The sequence below is a fragment of the Parambassis ranga genome, chromosome 22, assembly GCF_900634625.1.
Source record: "Parambassis ranga chromosome 22, fParRan2.1, whole genome shotgun sequence".
NCBI classification, from domain to species: domain Eukaryota; kingdom Metazoa; phylum Chordata; class Actinopteri; family Ambassidae; genus Parambassis; species Parambassis ranga.
The window spans coordinates 15,149,212-15,163,576 of NC_041042.1; the positions used below are offsets into that span (position 1 = coordinate 15,149,212).

Genomic DNA, 14,365 nt, shown 5'->3' on the forward strand with positions numbered 1-14,365 from the left:
CTCTGCAGAGCAGCTTCAGTGGCAGACTGCTCCACCCTCGGTGTGTGAAGAAGAGATTCAGAAGGTCTTTCCTTCCTGCTGCTGTCAGACTGTATAATAAACACTTCTGCAATATTCATATTTATTTCATTTTTGATGCACTATGTACAGTTTTCTTACAGACCACTTCTACACTCACCTGTGCAATAACTGTTAATGATTCTATTCTATGCTATATTTTATTGGTAGTTTATTTTATCATGTATATATCTTTCCTAACTTATCCTTTGCTGTCTGTATCTGCTGTTGCAAAAAACGCAATTTCCCCATTGCGGGACTAATAAAGGTATTCTTAATCTTAATATATATATGAATTAATCCTTTGCAAAAAAATAACTGTCCTCACATACAGCAATATTCACAATTATTTGCCAGAATATTTTCAATTATTGCTTAAAAACATCAGCTGATCCATTTTTCAGCCTGTTGACTTTATTGATATTTTTATAGAGTATATCCACGGGCTGAAGCACTGGACATAAAATGACCTTCGTGTCCACTGTGTTATTGTTTGACTGTTATTGATTAGAGCTGGGGTCAAAGGTTACAAAATGTTTTTAATATGCTAACGCTTGTTGATGGGAGGGTGAATGGGGCCAGCTGTGAGAGGCGCTTGCTAGTAGTTGACTTCAGGTTAGCTTAGCAGTGTTAGCCTGCTAGCACTTGTGGAGACACTTCCAGCGGAGCTCTGCCGCGACAGGAGCTACAAGCTACCAGGTAAGCGGCAACACACACACATACACACACACAGGTCAGTGTTAGAAGCACACGTTACAGTAACAGTTTGGTTTTTGCTTTGGTAGAACTTATACAACTCTTAAGATGACAACCAAGAAGCCGCACAGTCTGGTCCGGGAAGCCTCCCATCAGATAATAGCCGGTGGATCCGCCGGTAAGTCCAGCTGCTTTAGCTAACTTTTTCCTGCTTGTTTGTTTCACATTACGCAATAGCATGTTGCTAAAAGAATGCTAACATTCCTGCTAAACACGCAGCGCGCCCTCCGCAGTGACGTTTCCCACACATCGGTAGCTTCTAGCCTTTAGCCTGCAGCGTGTTTCTGGATGTAAATCGCACATGCGTGGTTAAAAATAATTATTCCTTCAGAGGAACATGTTGGATCCTCCGGCCGAAGAGTTTACAGCATGTCGCAGCCAAGATAGTTCCCACACCTCAATACTTCCGGATTCTACCCGTCAGAGTCAGTCAGCTCGGCGCATGCGTAGATTGTAACTGAGTTCATGTGTATTTCCATGCCTCAAAGTTTTTGAGGCAATGTTTCATCAATTCTCCTACATGTGGATATAAATCATGCATCCATCATATAGGTTTGTATGTAAACGTAAATCCTAATACATAAATTCCCAATGGTGAGCTATGATGGCTGGATATTTAATCAATAATACTTTAAATGGAGCCTATGACATGGACAAATATTAAAAATGGGAACAGATTTGAAGTGAACAGCCCTATGAAAACTTAGTTTCAGCCTGTCAGTGAGAGGCAGACCCTGAGTTGAAGTCTCTGTGTGAAACAAGCTTTATTTTGATTCCTTTCATTTAATTAGGGCTTTTATTTTGAAAGAAATATTAAAATAAAGGCTTTAAAGGGGACAGCAGTAAAAAAGGACACCGTGCCCAACCAGTAAGTAGTCAGAAGGGAACCCCCCTGACTCTTTCCTTAAATGTTTTACTACTTTAACCTTTATAAAGAAAAAAAAACACTTCTGGTGTCTGCAGCTAGTTAACGTTGCATAACCTGACATACACGTTTCCAGCTCATGTGCGGAGACAAAGGGAAGAATGAGGCTTGTTTCTGCTCGGTGATCACCTCGGGGGTGTACTTTGTGATGCTGCTGGACTGGACTATGTGTGCTGTAGGACACACGATCAATAGCATGTGGAAACCTTTGTGCTGCTGGCGGTTGGAGTAATCATTTACTTTTTTAAAAACAAATGTTAACCTCATTCCTCCATTATTTCAGAATGTGCAACTCCAGCAGTCCTGGTGTGGATTGAACAGGATTCTACAAGTTGTTTCTTAGTTATATGCACATAAAATATTGATTTTATCCCTGTTATCACTTGTATTTTGGTGAGGATATATCTTTTTGTGCTCTTTTAGCGGCAGTTTGTGCTTCTTCGTCACTTTCTTAATACGACGTTCTCTTTTTTTTCCTTTTTATTGGAATGTAAGGCATGAGATTGTGTGTGATCAAGTGTCATGATTTTACAGTGTCAGTTTCTTCAGGCGAACACTGCGGCATCTGTTTACAATAAGAGAAACCAAACTCTGTTCTCATGCTGATGTTGATGTGCTCATTAAGAACGCCCTTCATTGTGGATCAGCTTTGTGAAGTCTTCAGATGATATGCTGCATTTGTCGTTATTTATAGGTTCAGTCTTCTCTTGTGCTGTTTATGCTGTGATGTGTTTACAACTCCAGAAATTACACAGTGTCAAAAGTTTCAGTAAACAGCTTCTGCAGTGTGTTCCTGGTGCTTTACGAGTTGCTTCACCTCCAGAGGTCCAGTGTTTACCTCATTCTCTCCTGTACGTTTTGAGAGTGACCCGTGAGTGGCTGCCAACAGTAGCCAGCTGTGCACAGACCGAACCAAGAAGGAGATAATAGGCTGAATTTTCTATGAACAAGCGGTCACACTTGTTGCTGTCCGTCTCTCTGTGATGCCTCACAAGCCCTCTGGGTCTGACAACCTGCTCTGCTGAAGCTGAGGGGCTCTCGTCTGTCCTCACTGTGGATGATGGGGGGGGGCAGATGGAGGTTTATACCGGAGCAGAAAGACCTCAGTGTTTCACCTCCCTCTGTCACTTTTTTTCAAAAGATCTTGATTCACTGTTAACAAGGATGGCGGGAGCCCTGTGATAATTTATGTGCAGGCCTGTCGTAGGGCTTTGGAGTTAAATGTGATTTAGGTGCAGAAAGCTGCATTCGGGTGCTCTGTGGAGAAATCTGATCGCAGTGGGACATTCTGCTGCTGTTACTGACCTTCCTGAGAGATTGGTGCTCCAGTTGAGCTTCTTTGTAAGGCTTCTTTTTAGCTGGGAGTTTGTGTGAACTAAATAGTTTCTAAGATGGCTGGGAAATAATTTTTAATAACTTCATCAGCATCATTGACGTGTTTTTACTGCATGTGTGAAAGCAGTCTTTGGGGAGGAATCTTATGCTTCAGCTAAAAGAATTATGCTTTTCCATCTGTCTCATTCAGTGTCTGAGGAACGCCTTCAGGGAATTTGGCTCCAACTTTTCATTGGACTCGAGGATGAACTGATTTGAATTTGGTTATTAAAGAATTCATATTGGACACACAATCAAACACATCCATCCATCCATCCATCCATCCATCCATCCATCCTCTTGCTCCAATAATTGATCAGGCTGTCATTGTTTAGCAGCTGCTGTAATACATAATCCATTTTCTCCTATTTTTACTTAAAAATGACACATATTTTGTCCACAAGGGGGCAGTAGCTGCATGCTGTATGTGTTTCCTGGTAAAGGGTTGCTGCAACTTTCAGTTGCTTTCAGTCATCACCTTTAATGGATACAGGGTCATTAGTAGTGATGCATGAGTCCGGGTAGACTCCTTTCAGAGCTGTGATTTGCCACAGAAACACGACATTATGTTCTCGCATTAAAAAAAAAAATACAAAAAAAGTAAAATCAGAAATATTTCTTATAACTACATACATGTAAAAACAGAAAATGCAGATGTCTCTGGTTTCAGGCGCTCTGCTGTAATGTTTTCTCTGAGTCTTTTGTTATTTCCTCGCTGGATGCTTTTTTAAAACTCCATGAGTAAATCGATCCGTCTCCAGCAAATGGACTGTGACGACATGAGACAGACGCCCGGTGTGTGATTACTGCAGCTCCCTCTCAGACTGTCAGAGCCTCGCTCAGCCTGCGCCGCAGCCCTTTTGATTTCACATGGGTTTAAACAGTGAACCTGAAATCAGTGGGGAAAGAACAAATAAAGCCACTTAGCTAAATGACGGAGAGGAAGAAAAGGGGAGAGAGAGAGAGAGAGAGAGAGGGGGGGGGGGGAATCAAATAAATAAAACCAAGCAAAGTGTGTGTGTGTGTGTGTGAGTGTGTGTGTGCGCGCACTGAGCCTGCAGTGAGCAGCACACAGCGCTTTTCCCCCTTCCCTGCACCAATCACAGCCGAATTAGGCCTAATATTTATTTCCAGAAACAATTGTCCATGTTTCAGCGGGCTTTGATTGAACTCCCGGCGGACATGTTGTAGACAGATGTTTAGATGACCTCATGTTTGAAGTAATGTTGATTCTGGATGGGCTGATTCTTGTGCCTGTAAATCAGCTCCCTCTGCATCTTTTTTTGTGTTTCAGTCATGCTGAAGCTCACGTCCCTCATCTTTAATGTGTGCTTTGGCTCTTATTAAATAACACATTTACATCTTTTTTTTTGTTCCATCCGTGACAGACAGATGTCCACGCACGCACGCACAGGGGTCGTGGATGGCTTGGTTATAATGAGCCATGATAGTGGTGAAGGAGTGGCTAACCGGACACATGTGTCTTTTGTTCTCTGTCTCCGAACAGGGCCCGGATCTTTTGGGCTTAATAAACCTCACTGAAAGTGTTTTTGCTGATAGACTTATCAATGTCCTGATCGAATTCATTTCTCCTGCTGCGGAATAAATTGCGCGCTGCAGGGTAGCGCACTAATTTAAGTAACCCCTCATTTAATATGAAAAAAAAATTACAACGCACCAATCAATCCTAAAATAAACACAAAAGATTTATTATCTCCGTCAACTAATTACAGTGTTCGGTAAACGTGAAGGATCACAAAGTCAGAAGAAATTAGCTGAACAGGCATTAGTCTAATTAATGCACTATACAAATGTCTGGCGTCCCAAAATAGCCACAGGTTAACAGACTCAAGATGCTGATGATAAAATAATGAATGTAATTTATGTGATAAATCGTAACACAGCTGAATATTAAGGCCCCAACAACTAAAACATTTTATTGAATTAAGAAAAAATACAAGAAATACTTTAGAATTATTTTCATGTGGATACATCCAGGAAGTGTGTAGTTTTTTCCCGAGGCAGAAATTAGACAGGTTGGTCACGCACAAAACACACATCATTACTAAACCCAGGGGAGTGTGGTGAGACGTAAGCTGCTGCTGCTGCGCATGCGTCAGACACTACTGCTTTTTGACATTATCTAAAAATAAGAAGACTAATTTTGTTATTTAAAATTTCAAAACTTAACACACCACGAGGACGTATTTAATTTTAAGTTTACTAAATTTAAGATTATGTAATCCCATCAGCAAAATCTTGAATTACCGTGCCATCTTTCCTTTGGACTGAAATCTGTTGGTTGTGGCCAAACAAACCAAGAGGGTGAACTTCTGAATATCTAAATGTTTCTAAGAAATATCAACATTAAGCCTCTAAATTGTAAATATGTAAGATTCTGATATTTTCTCAGGCTGGACTCCTTCCCCTGGCCTGTTGAATGCAGGTATAAGTAACAGACGCCTCACGTCTGTGCGCCTTTACGCACAGGACTTTGGCCAGGGATGAAAACGCGCGTCCCAGTCTGTTGAGCGTCTCTGATGTCGTGTGATGTATGAGCTCCAGCCGCGCCCGTGACGTTATCTTAATGACATGATTTATGAAATCGGTCCACTGGCGGAGTGCTTTGGTGAATGAGGGAGCCTGCGTGCGTGTGCGTGAAGTCCAGCCAAAGACGCAACGCGCAATTAGCGGATAGTGGTTGCACACACACACACACACACACACACACACACACACACACACACACACACACTCAGCTGCGTGCCAAAAGAGCACGAGCACAGCAGTGACTCCTGAGTCAGCTGTCAAGAATTTAGTTGTCATTTTAATAATCAATAAATTACAATGTATTCAGCAGTCCAGCTCTCAGTAATCAATTAAAGGGCCAAGTATGATTATTGATTGTCAATTTTGTACATGGACAGACAACAATCAGCTGAAGTTTGCATATAACTGTATTCATCTGTGTGTGTGTGTGATCATGTTGCAGATGTGATCCTACAAACACACAAAGACTGTGGATAGGGTTTGTTACAACATGCAGGATACTGTGTGATAAAACTTTACAGGTGTGTTTCTGAGATCAGAATGAAGGCTGAGTTTGTGGACTGGCAGGTTTGGATCACCAACATGTTGACCTGTCTCACCAGATTGTTGTTTTGGTTTATTCTGGTGGTTTCAGGAGATAAATGCAGCTGGTTATTGTCTTTTTTGTGTGTATTAAGGAGTACACTAATAATGTGTGTATAGGTCATAGTCATACCTTATATCCTGCAGTCATTTAATAGCAGTCTCTTATTAATCGTAGGGTCAGGCACCACACACAGCACATTCATCATACATGCAAGTTCTTGAAATAATAATAATAATTATAGTGTTATGGTAAGACTGGATTCAGGAGGATAATTATGATTGCTCAACATGGGAGGCTTTCTCTGGATCATTGGCTCCTATTTAGAGGTACCACTTATTAAAACCAGGACACTGCACTGCAGGAAGCTCCACTGTGGCGCAGAGAGCATCTCGATGCACAAAGATCCTCCGCACCTTTCAGCATGTGACACTTCACTGTGTCAGCATTCCAGTGGTGTGCAAAGTCATGTACACACAAAACAGCATGCTAACCTAGCAAAGAGGACAGATGTAAGAAGCGCTGAGATCACTCAGAAATTCCATGGCAGCTGAAAAGTGAAGGCGCACATAGTGCTGCACATGGCAACAATAATAAAACGGAGGAAAATCAGCTCAACAAGCTATGCTTAATTGAGCACTTAGACTAAGTAGTGAAGGGGCAGAAAGAGAGTGACCCTGTACGAAAATTAAAGTTTACAGTTGTGAGAGCAACTGTGTGTGTGTGCGAGCCTGGATCTGGATTATGTATTCGTGCAAAGGAAATGGCTGCACGTGTGTGTGTGTGTGTGTGGGCTGTTTTGATGCCACGAAATGGTCAAGAGTGTGTATTTGTTTGTTTGTTTTTGCGTGCGTGTGTGCATCCGAGTGAAAAATGTATGCCGGGAAATTGGATATAATTGCTTGTGTTTGTGCGAGACATGCGTGCACATGCATCCAAGGAAATAGATATATTTAAATATGTGTGTGTGTGTGTGTGTGTATTTGTATGTGTGTGTGTGTCCTGCATGCATCTGGATTATGTTTTCATAATGATGTGTGTGCATATTTTTAACTCTTCAACCTGGTAATTAAGCCATAGCAGAAACAAGCTCTTCCTCTGCAGGGTTGCTGTCTTTAGATGTTTTCATAGGACGTTGCAAAAAAAAAAAAAAAACAACAACACAAAAATGTAAATCTTTAAAAAAAAAAAAAAAAAAATGACTCAGCCACAACATGCTCTCTGTTTATCCTCTACCACCTTGTTCCTCATGAACACTGACGTGTGTTGAAAAGCCTTGAATTGGGCATTTAACCTCCTGCCCTGTAACTCGTAGCCACAGTTGGTAGCAGGTCAGACATGTGTGCGGTGGTGGAGGGAACCCCTGGATGGATTCCTAATGCTGATTTTTTTCAGGCTCACTGGTTTTTGATCTCTTGTTTAATAGTTTTTGTGTTATTACAGGAAATCTTCAGGAGGAAAAAAACCATGGCAAACCTCATGTTATTTCAACTGAAATTGATACAAGAGTTCAGATACAGTAATTACAAACCCTCCATGCTCTTGCTGTAAGCTCTGAAATATAAATAAACATAATAAGTACTGTCAAAAAAACAAAAAACAAAACCGGACAAACTAAAAAACCCAGAATTACATGGCTGTTTCTGTGTATTTGTGCATTGTGTGTGTGTGTGTCTGCCCTGTGATTCTCTGGATGAGCTGGAAATTTACAACACAGGTTTTTACAGTAAGTCCCAGCCAAAAACTGTAATTCTTCCTCCCCTTTTAGCTCTGTAGTTGGGAAGACAGGCTTACCCACTTTGGGTTAACTCTATCAAGATGAACAGCGTTTGGGCCAGTGCAGTAATCATAATGTAATTTGTTGTGCTCGTGGGCCAATTTGTGTCATTTTCAGAGGATGTATCCCGTGCCTGGTGGCCATACGAGAGAGGCTGTCCTCGGGGCAAGGCTTTAATTAAGGGAAGCTCAAATTTATAGACACTTTGTATTATTTCTGATCTTGAGCGGTCGGAGGATGACATACTTAAGAGAAGGATGCTGGCAGAGGACGAGGAAAAAAAATTTGATAATGAGAAACAAAACTGAATGAAAGGTCATGTTAGGAATTTGTTTACCATTTCATTATCATTCTGAAATCAAAGAGTCCTGCAGCGGAATCAAAGCAGACACAAATGTCACCGTCTGGAAAGAGTTTATAAAGAACAGTGAGAGGTATGCACCAGTTCTCTTCAATTTGTTTGAAATGAAGAAGAAATGGAGATTTTTTTAAAGGAAGCTGCCAGCTTGCAGGAAAGAGCAGTGTGTTAATGTTCATCTGTTGGTGAGGCTGCTACCCCGAGGATAATGCATTGAATTTATCTGGTTTTAATTTCTGATTTAAACAAAAAAAAAAGGAGCAAAACATCTGTGCATGTGGGCGTTTCAAATGTTGGCATTAATTTGCTGCACAGCTATTTAATGAGGATTAAAATGTTTTGCCTTCAGAGGAGAATCTGATCCAAATAATCCATGAATATGATGACTCAGACAGACTGACTAGAGGGCAGAAGAGAGCCATACTGCTGCTTTTTAATCCGCCTCAGTCATGTATGGGGGTTAAGCTTCTCCCAGCGGCACGTTTAGCAGTGAATTTGAAGGTAACATGAAGATGGATATCTGTGCTGATCCTCTCCTCTCTACGTGCAAATGGCTTTGAGACTTCCTAGAATATGAGATAATCCCCTCACATCTGTGTTTAGTTTTCCCGCAGGTATCACTGGAAATGTTAATATTACCACTACGAATAAATTACGCAGCAGACGTTTATTCTGAGAGGGCTCCAAGCTTTCATTCAGCACGCTGATTCTTTACATTTTTTTTTTTTCACCACGCGCTGAGATCCAAATGGTGACTCAGACGTGACACAGACTGCATTTTCTATGGCCTGTGTGAGTTCACACTGGGATGCGTTTTAGTAGAATGGAGACCTCACAGGGCGCCCGCCTCGTGTTTGAAGTGGGTCCGGGGCGGTGGGGAGGGAGCAGTGGCCGAGAAATGGGACAGAGGAAGGTTAAGTTATCAGCAGGTCTGACAGTATGAGCGCTCAGCTGGGCAGCTCTGTAATCAGAGGCTCTGACAGATGCTTTCTCGATAAGAATCCCCCTAGAAAGGAACACACAGGCTGACAGCTGTTTCTATAGTGAGCCATTGGTGTCTTGAAGGAGAGTCCAACAATAACTGCAGCAGAGCATCTCCCCTTTTTAAGGCACAAATCTTCCTCTTGTCTGTTTCTTGTGTGTTGGAGCAGGTGATTTTTCTTCTCCCCTACATTTCCCTGTATTTGTATTCCAGCTGAATTTGTGTTCTCCAGGTTTGCACGTGGTTTTCTGAACAGTTAAAGGGGAAATTAGTCAAAGATTTTTCCTCTGTCTTTGCCTGTACCGCACAAGAAGAACTCTTTTGAGAACTCCATTGGTGTTCTGGTCTTTCCTGAATTGCGGTACTCTCGGGTGTGTTTCATAATGGTACTTGGAGCGTTGCAGGCTGATGTATCGCACCCGAGGGAGAAACTGCACTCTGCACCAATCTATCAGTCCCCAGTCTGAGGAAGGCAGAGGGACGCACTTGAGGGGCCTCTGCGATCACAGACCTCCTCCCCTCCATTCTGTTCAATGGTTAAATTGAGGGTGTGGGTACTTTTTCTTGGGTGATCATACGCAGGCATCTGTGGTTTTTGCAGATTTTGTTTTTGTTGTGATTACTTGAGGAAATGTTGTGTTAGTAAAATATTTTCTGTCGGATTATTTAATTGTAGCTCAAGCTGCTGTATAAACAGGAGAATGTAAGTAGATCCATTACTGCACCACCATGTTGTCGGCACGCTTTATTTTAGTAGTTCATTGATATTTACATCACACACACGTTCTGATTCTGATTTAACGCATTTATTATTTTAACTGTCATAATTATTAGAAAAATATTCCTCATACTAATTTTTTGCAAACTTACTTCTGACTTGATACAATAACACCACAGCTCTTGGTTTTTCTTAAGTGGAAAGGAGACAAGGTAATTACCCTTGGGGCAATTAGAGAAAGGGGCTGAGGGAGTAGCAAAGTCATTTTCTAACCCAAACATCCTGGTCCGAGGGGCCGGAGTGGCTGGACAGCCTCCTGGAGGCCGCTGGCTGGCTGGCTGGCTCGCTGGGAGCCGTTCACGGGGAAGCAGATCAGGGTTTGTTTTCTTTCTCTGGAGGCAGGCCTCTGAAACCTCTGCCAGATGAACTGCACCTGAAATGCAGCAGCAGCAGCAGCAGCAGCAGCAGCAGCAGCAGATCTCCCAGCACCGTCAGCAGAGGGAGTGATTCACTGTACTCGGCCGGGCTGTGCTGGTGTGCATGAAATCCTTTTAGTCAGCCTCATCATAGGCTGTGTCAGGAAGGCAGTTTGTTGCTGGTTGTTATTTTTCTGCACTGTTTGTGTGGACCAATAAACATGTGCTACCCACATTATATTGTCAGCTCATTATAGTATGCAATAAGCTGGCAGCATGCAACAACAGCAACGACAAAAACAACCTGCAACCGACTGAAGAAACGCGATGAGACACGGTGTGGTTCCTGTGGCTTGAATGACTCATTAACCTGACAGTCTGATCCAGAATTTAGATTTTTCTAATGTTATAACTTTCTGTTAACTGTAACTTTTCCTTATTCAAGTGACTCCAGACACAAAGAAAACAATTAATTTAGCTTGTTTAAAAAAATAAAATAACAACATTAAAGGTTTTTTCAGCAGGGTGTCGATGGATAAATTGATTAAATATTGTTTTTTAAACATTATTTTCCAGCTTCTAAATTGTACATTTTGTTTAACTGAATATCAAGATATTTCTATATACATAATATACATTAAGATTTAACAAGTGAACATGACACTCACATGAATAAAATACTGAACAAATCAAATATTTTATATAAAATTTTTTTATATGATTGGCAATAAAAGTGTTTTAAATAATCACTTTTTATAATTTGTGCATATTTTGACTTTTTAAAAACTGAGTATGGGGCACACATGGTTATTTAAAATGCAGAAGAACCATGACCATGAATATTGATGATTTCTATCCTATTCAGCAGTTTTGCAAGGAAAGTTCTCAATAACTTTATTTAACTGGGACATTTTACAGACTCTCATGACATATCTGGTATTTATCTCATTTAAAAATTAGTCAAGAAAATCTTTAGCAGACTGATGCATAACAAAAATAATCATTAATTGCTTGCAGCCTCACTTGAGACTTGGACACATATGTGTGTTGAGGCTGCCAGTGCAGACAAACAGATGAAGTCATTGAAAAGATTAAAAAAAACAAAAAAAACGATGAGCAAAGAAGATGAGACAAACAATGAGGGCTCAGAAAAAGCTTGGGAGTGGCAATAGGAATAAAAGAGAAAGCAGACGACAGCGCTGGCACTGGTCCTGCACCGCTGTGATCCAGTTCTGCTCTGGATCTGAGAATCAGTCTGCGAGCTGAGTCACAGCACTGACAGTGCGGGCCAGAGAGCAGTTCAGAAGCTTAACGGCTTGTGAGTGATACCCATCAGGGAAGAAACGGGGCGGAAAGCTCTGCATAGAAATCCTACATGAAAAATTGAGCTTTGTGGGAAAGTCAGGGGGGAAATTGACGTTTTTGCATGTAGGTGAATCAGGCGGAGGCGCAGTGCGCTGCCTGAACGCCAGAAGTAATCCATTCTCTAGTCATTCTGGTGAAGCTGATCCCCTCCCTGTTATACTTTTTATACGGCGTCCATCTTTAAATGTGTCCTGTAAAGAGAGAGCTGCAGGCAGAGGAAAAGTGGGTAAGCTCATATTTGTATTCACGACTGAATGAGAATTAGTCTTGGCTTCTTCACAAGAATCTCTAATGAGGAAACACTGGATGACATCATTCTGAGGTTTGCAGGGAATTAGCTTGATTAGAATAACCCTCCACTCTCACCTTGGCCAGGCATCCAACTCCTCTGCAATCTGCCTGTCAAAGCCTCTTTCAGCTCCTATGGTTTGGGTTTGAGACTTTCCTCCCCACACTGCGGTGTGTTTAATGTGGAATGAGTGCGTTAAAGAAAAATGAGCGCTGGTGCTGACGTTTAGCTCCATTTTTTTGTTGTACATTTTTTAACAGAGAGTATAGTAAAAGGGGGGAGGTGGGGGGGGGGTCTGATTTATTTGTCATTGTGAGTCTGCACAGCTCCTTCTTTGCTGGGATGAGTGAGGTTTGCCACCAGTTCTCTAAAAACAACAAGCCACGCCTGCCAAGCTGCCTAGATAATTAGTGAAGCATTTCACACTCTGCAGAACATCAAAAAGGAAATGGAAAGTTGACAAATTAAGCATGGTCCATGTAGAGTGGGAGGAGGTTTTTTTTTCCTGCAGAGGAGAGTTGGTGGACTTCCAGTGCAGCACATGGTCACTGTGTAACTCAGTCCAATTTACACCAATCAGCAGCAGTGTGGCTTTTTATAATGCCCGGTTTTCAGTCTTGCAAGACATTTTTTTTTTTAAATTTTGGATCCATTAGTGCTAATTTATTTACAGATGTTTATCATATAACTTGATTGTAAGATAAGCGTGAGAAGAATGTGCTCGATCGTATTTTAATGCAACCACAGCATGTCCTGAATGAGACTTTTTGGACAGAAGGAATGTTTTTAAATTCGGTTAGTGTATTTCCTGGGTGGGTCAGACGAGGTACTTAAAACACAATCAAACATTAAGACTTAAATGTGATCAAAAAGTGTTTGGGTTTGTTAAGTGTAGATTGTGTAATCTTCTCATTTGTATAGTCTGTGCCTGCACACAGATGCCAGGCCATTGTCATTCCAGTTATTAGCTCCTTCATAATGATCACCCTGGCTCCTGATTCCTCTGCACGAACTCTGCTTGGCATCTGAAGGGACTGAGATGTTATTTCCTGTCCAACTGAACATGTTCCTACACTAATGGTAAAGTCTGAAAGTTGACCTTTTTTCATGTAACAGTAAATTTGTGTTATGATGCACCAGCTGCAGTTTGGAGTTTGCTTTGTGGTAGACTTTGAATCAATCACCTGTTTTCTGAAAGCTTCTGCCCTTTTCCAAACTGTTTCCAAGGATGGCCTCCAAACCATCTAGTGCACCAATTTGGAATTTGAATTTCAGCTTCATTGTAACATGAAAGTGCTCTGCAAAAATAGTACAATTGATTTTAAATCAGGAAAGACATGCATACGGAATGATGGCTCTTTGTTCGGTCTTTCCTGTGATTATCATTCACTTGACTGGAGGGATGCTCCAATGTGTGTGATGCAGATATTGTTCCGACTTGCAGCACAGTTTGCAAATCTTACATTTACATTGTTAAGACGCCAGTCAGCACACCATCCTGGGATTCTCACTGTCTCACTGTGATCATACTGAGTGCATGCATACACTGGATCTTGGTGCATATGTCTTGGCAGCTAGTGTTCATTGATGCATAAAGTTAGTCCCAGGGATCCATCACAATAAAAACGCCTCACATGCCACGTAGAATTATCATCATATTGTTTTTCTATTACTTAATACACACATGGATGAAGTGTCCGGTAAGGGGGAAGTCTGGGTGTCCCTGCTTAGAATGCCGGCCCCGGATAAGCAGTTGAAAATGGATGGATGGATGGATGTATACACACATGTATGCAGAATAAATGTGACATTCTGCACACACACACACACACACACACCCCTGCAGCAGACATTGATTCAGGTCACCACACCCCACTCACTCCGTCCTGCACTCTTAACCCATCAGAGGCGAGCCGACAGCGGGAACTGTCACTGTGTCCACTGTGGCACTCTGGAGAGTTGAACTTGACTGAAACATATGTCTTCAATTTTAATAGCTCTCCATTCCCCCCAGATGGCCTGAAGGGGGGGAGGGGTTGCCTGAGAAGCTGCGTTTCATGTAAGAATAATTTGTGCTAAGTAGCTGGGCGATCTGTTTGTTACGCTAGAGCTGACAGTTTGTTTATGTTTCTTGAGGAGTATGATGGATGGGGCAGGAGTTGATGCTAATTAGACTAAATTGTTGCGAAGAATGCTGAGGCCAGTTTCCATTGTT

At 41.7% G+C, this 14,365-nt stretch overlaps 1 protein-coding gene across 1 annotated transcript in view; it reads left to right on the plus strand.

Annotated features, from left to right (window-relative positions):
* Positions 1-606: 606 nt before the first annotated feature.
* The window catches only part of slc25a21 (solute carrier family 25 member 21), a 68,848-nt gene continuing 55,089 nt past the window's right edge, over positions 607-14,365 (plus strand). The window contains exons 1-2 of the mRNA XM_028396347.1: positions 607-756; positions 843-931. Of these exons, the coding sequence (XP_028252148.1) occupies positions 862-931 (70 nt within the window). The 5' untranslated portion in view covers positions 607-756; positions 843-861. The remainder of the gene's footprint in view (positions 757-842; positions 932-14,365) is intronic.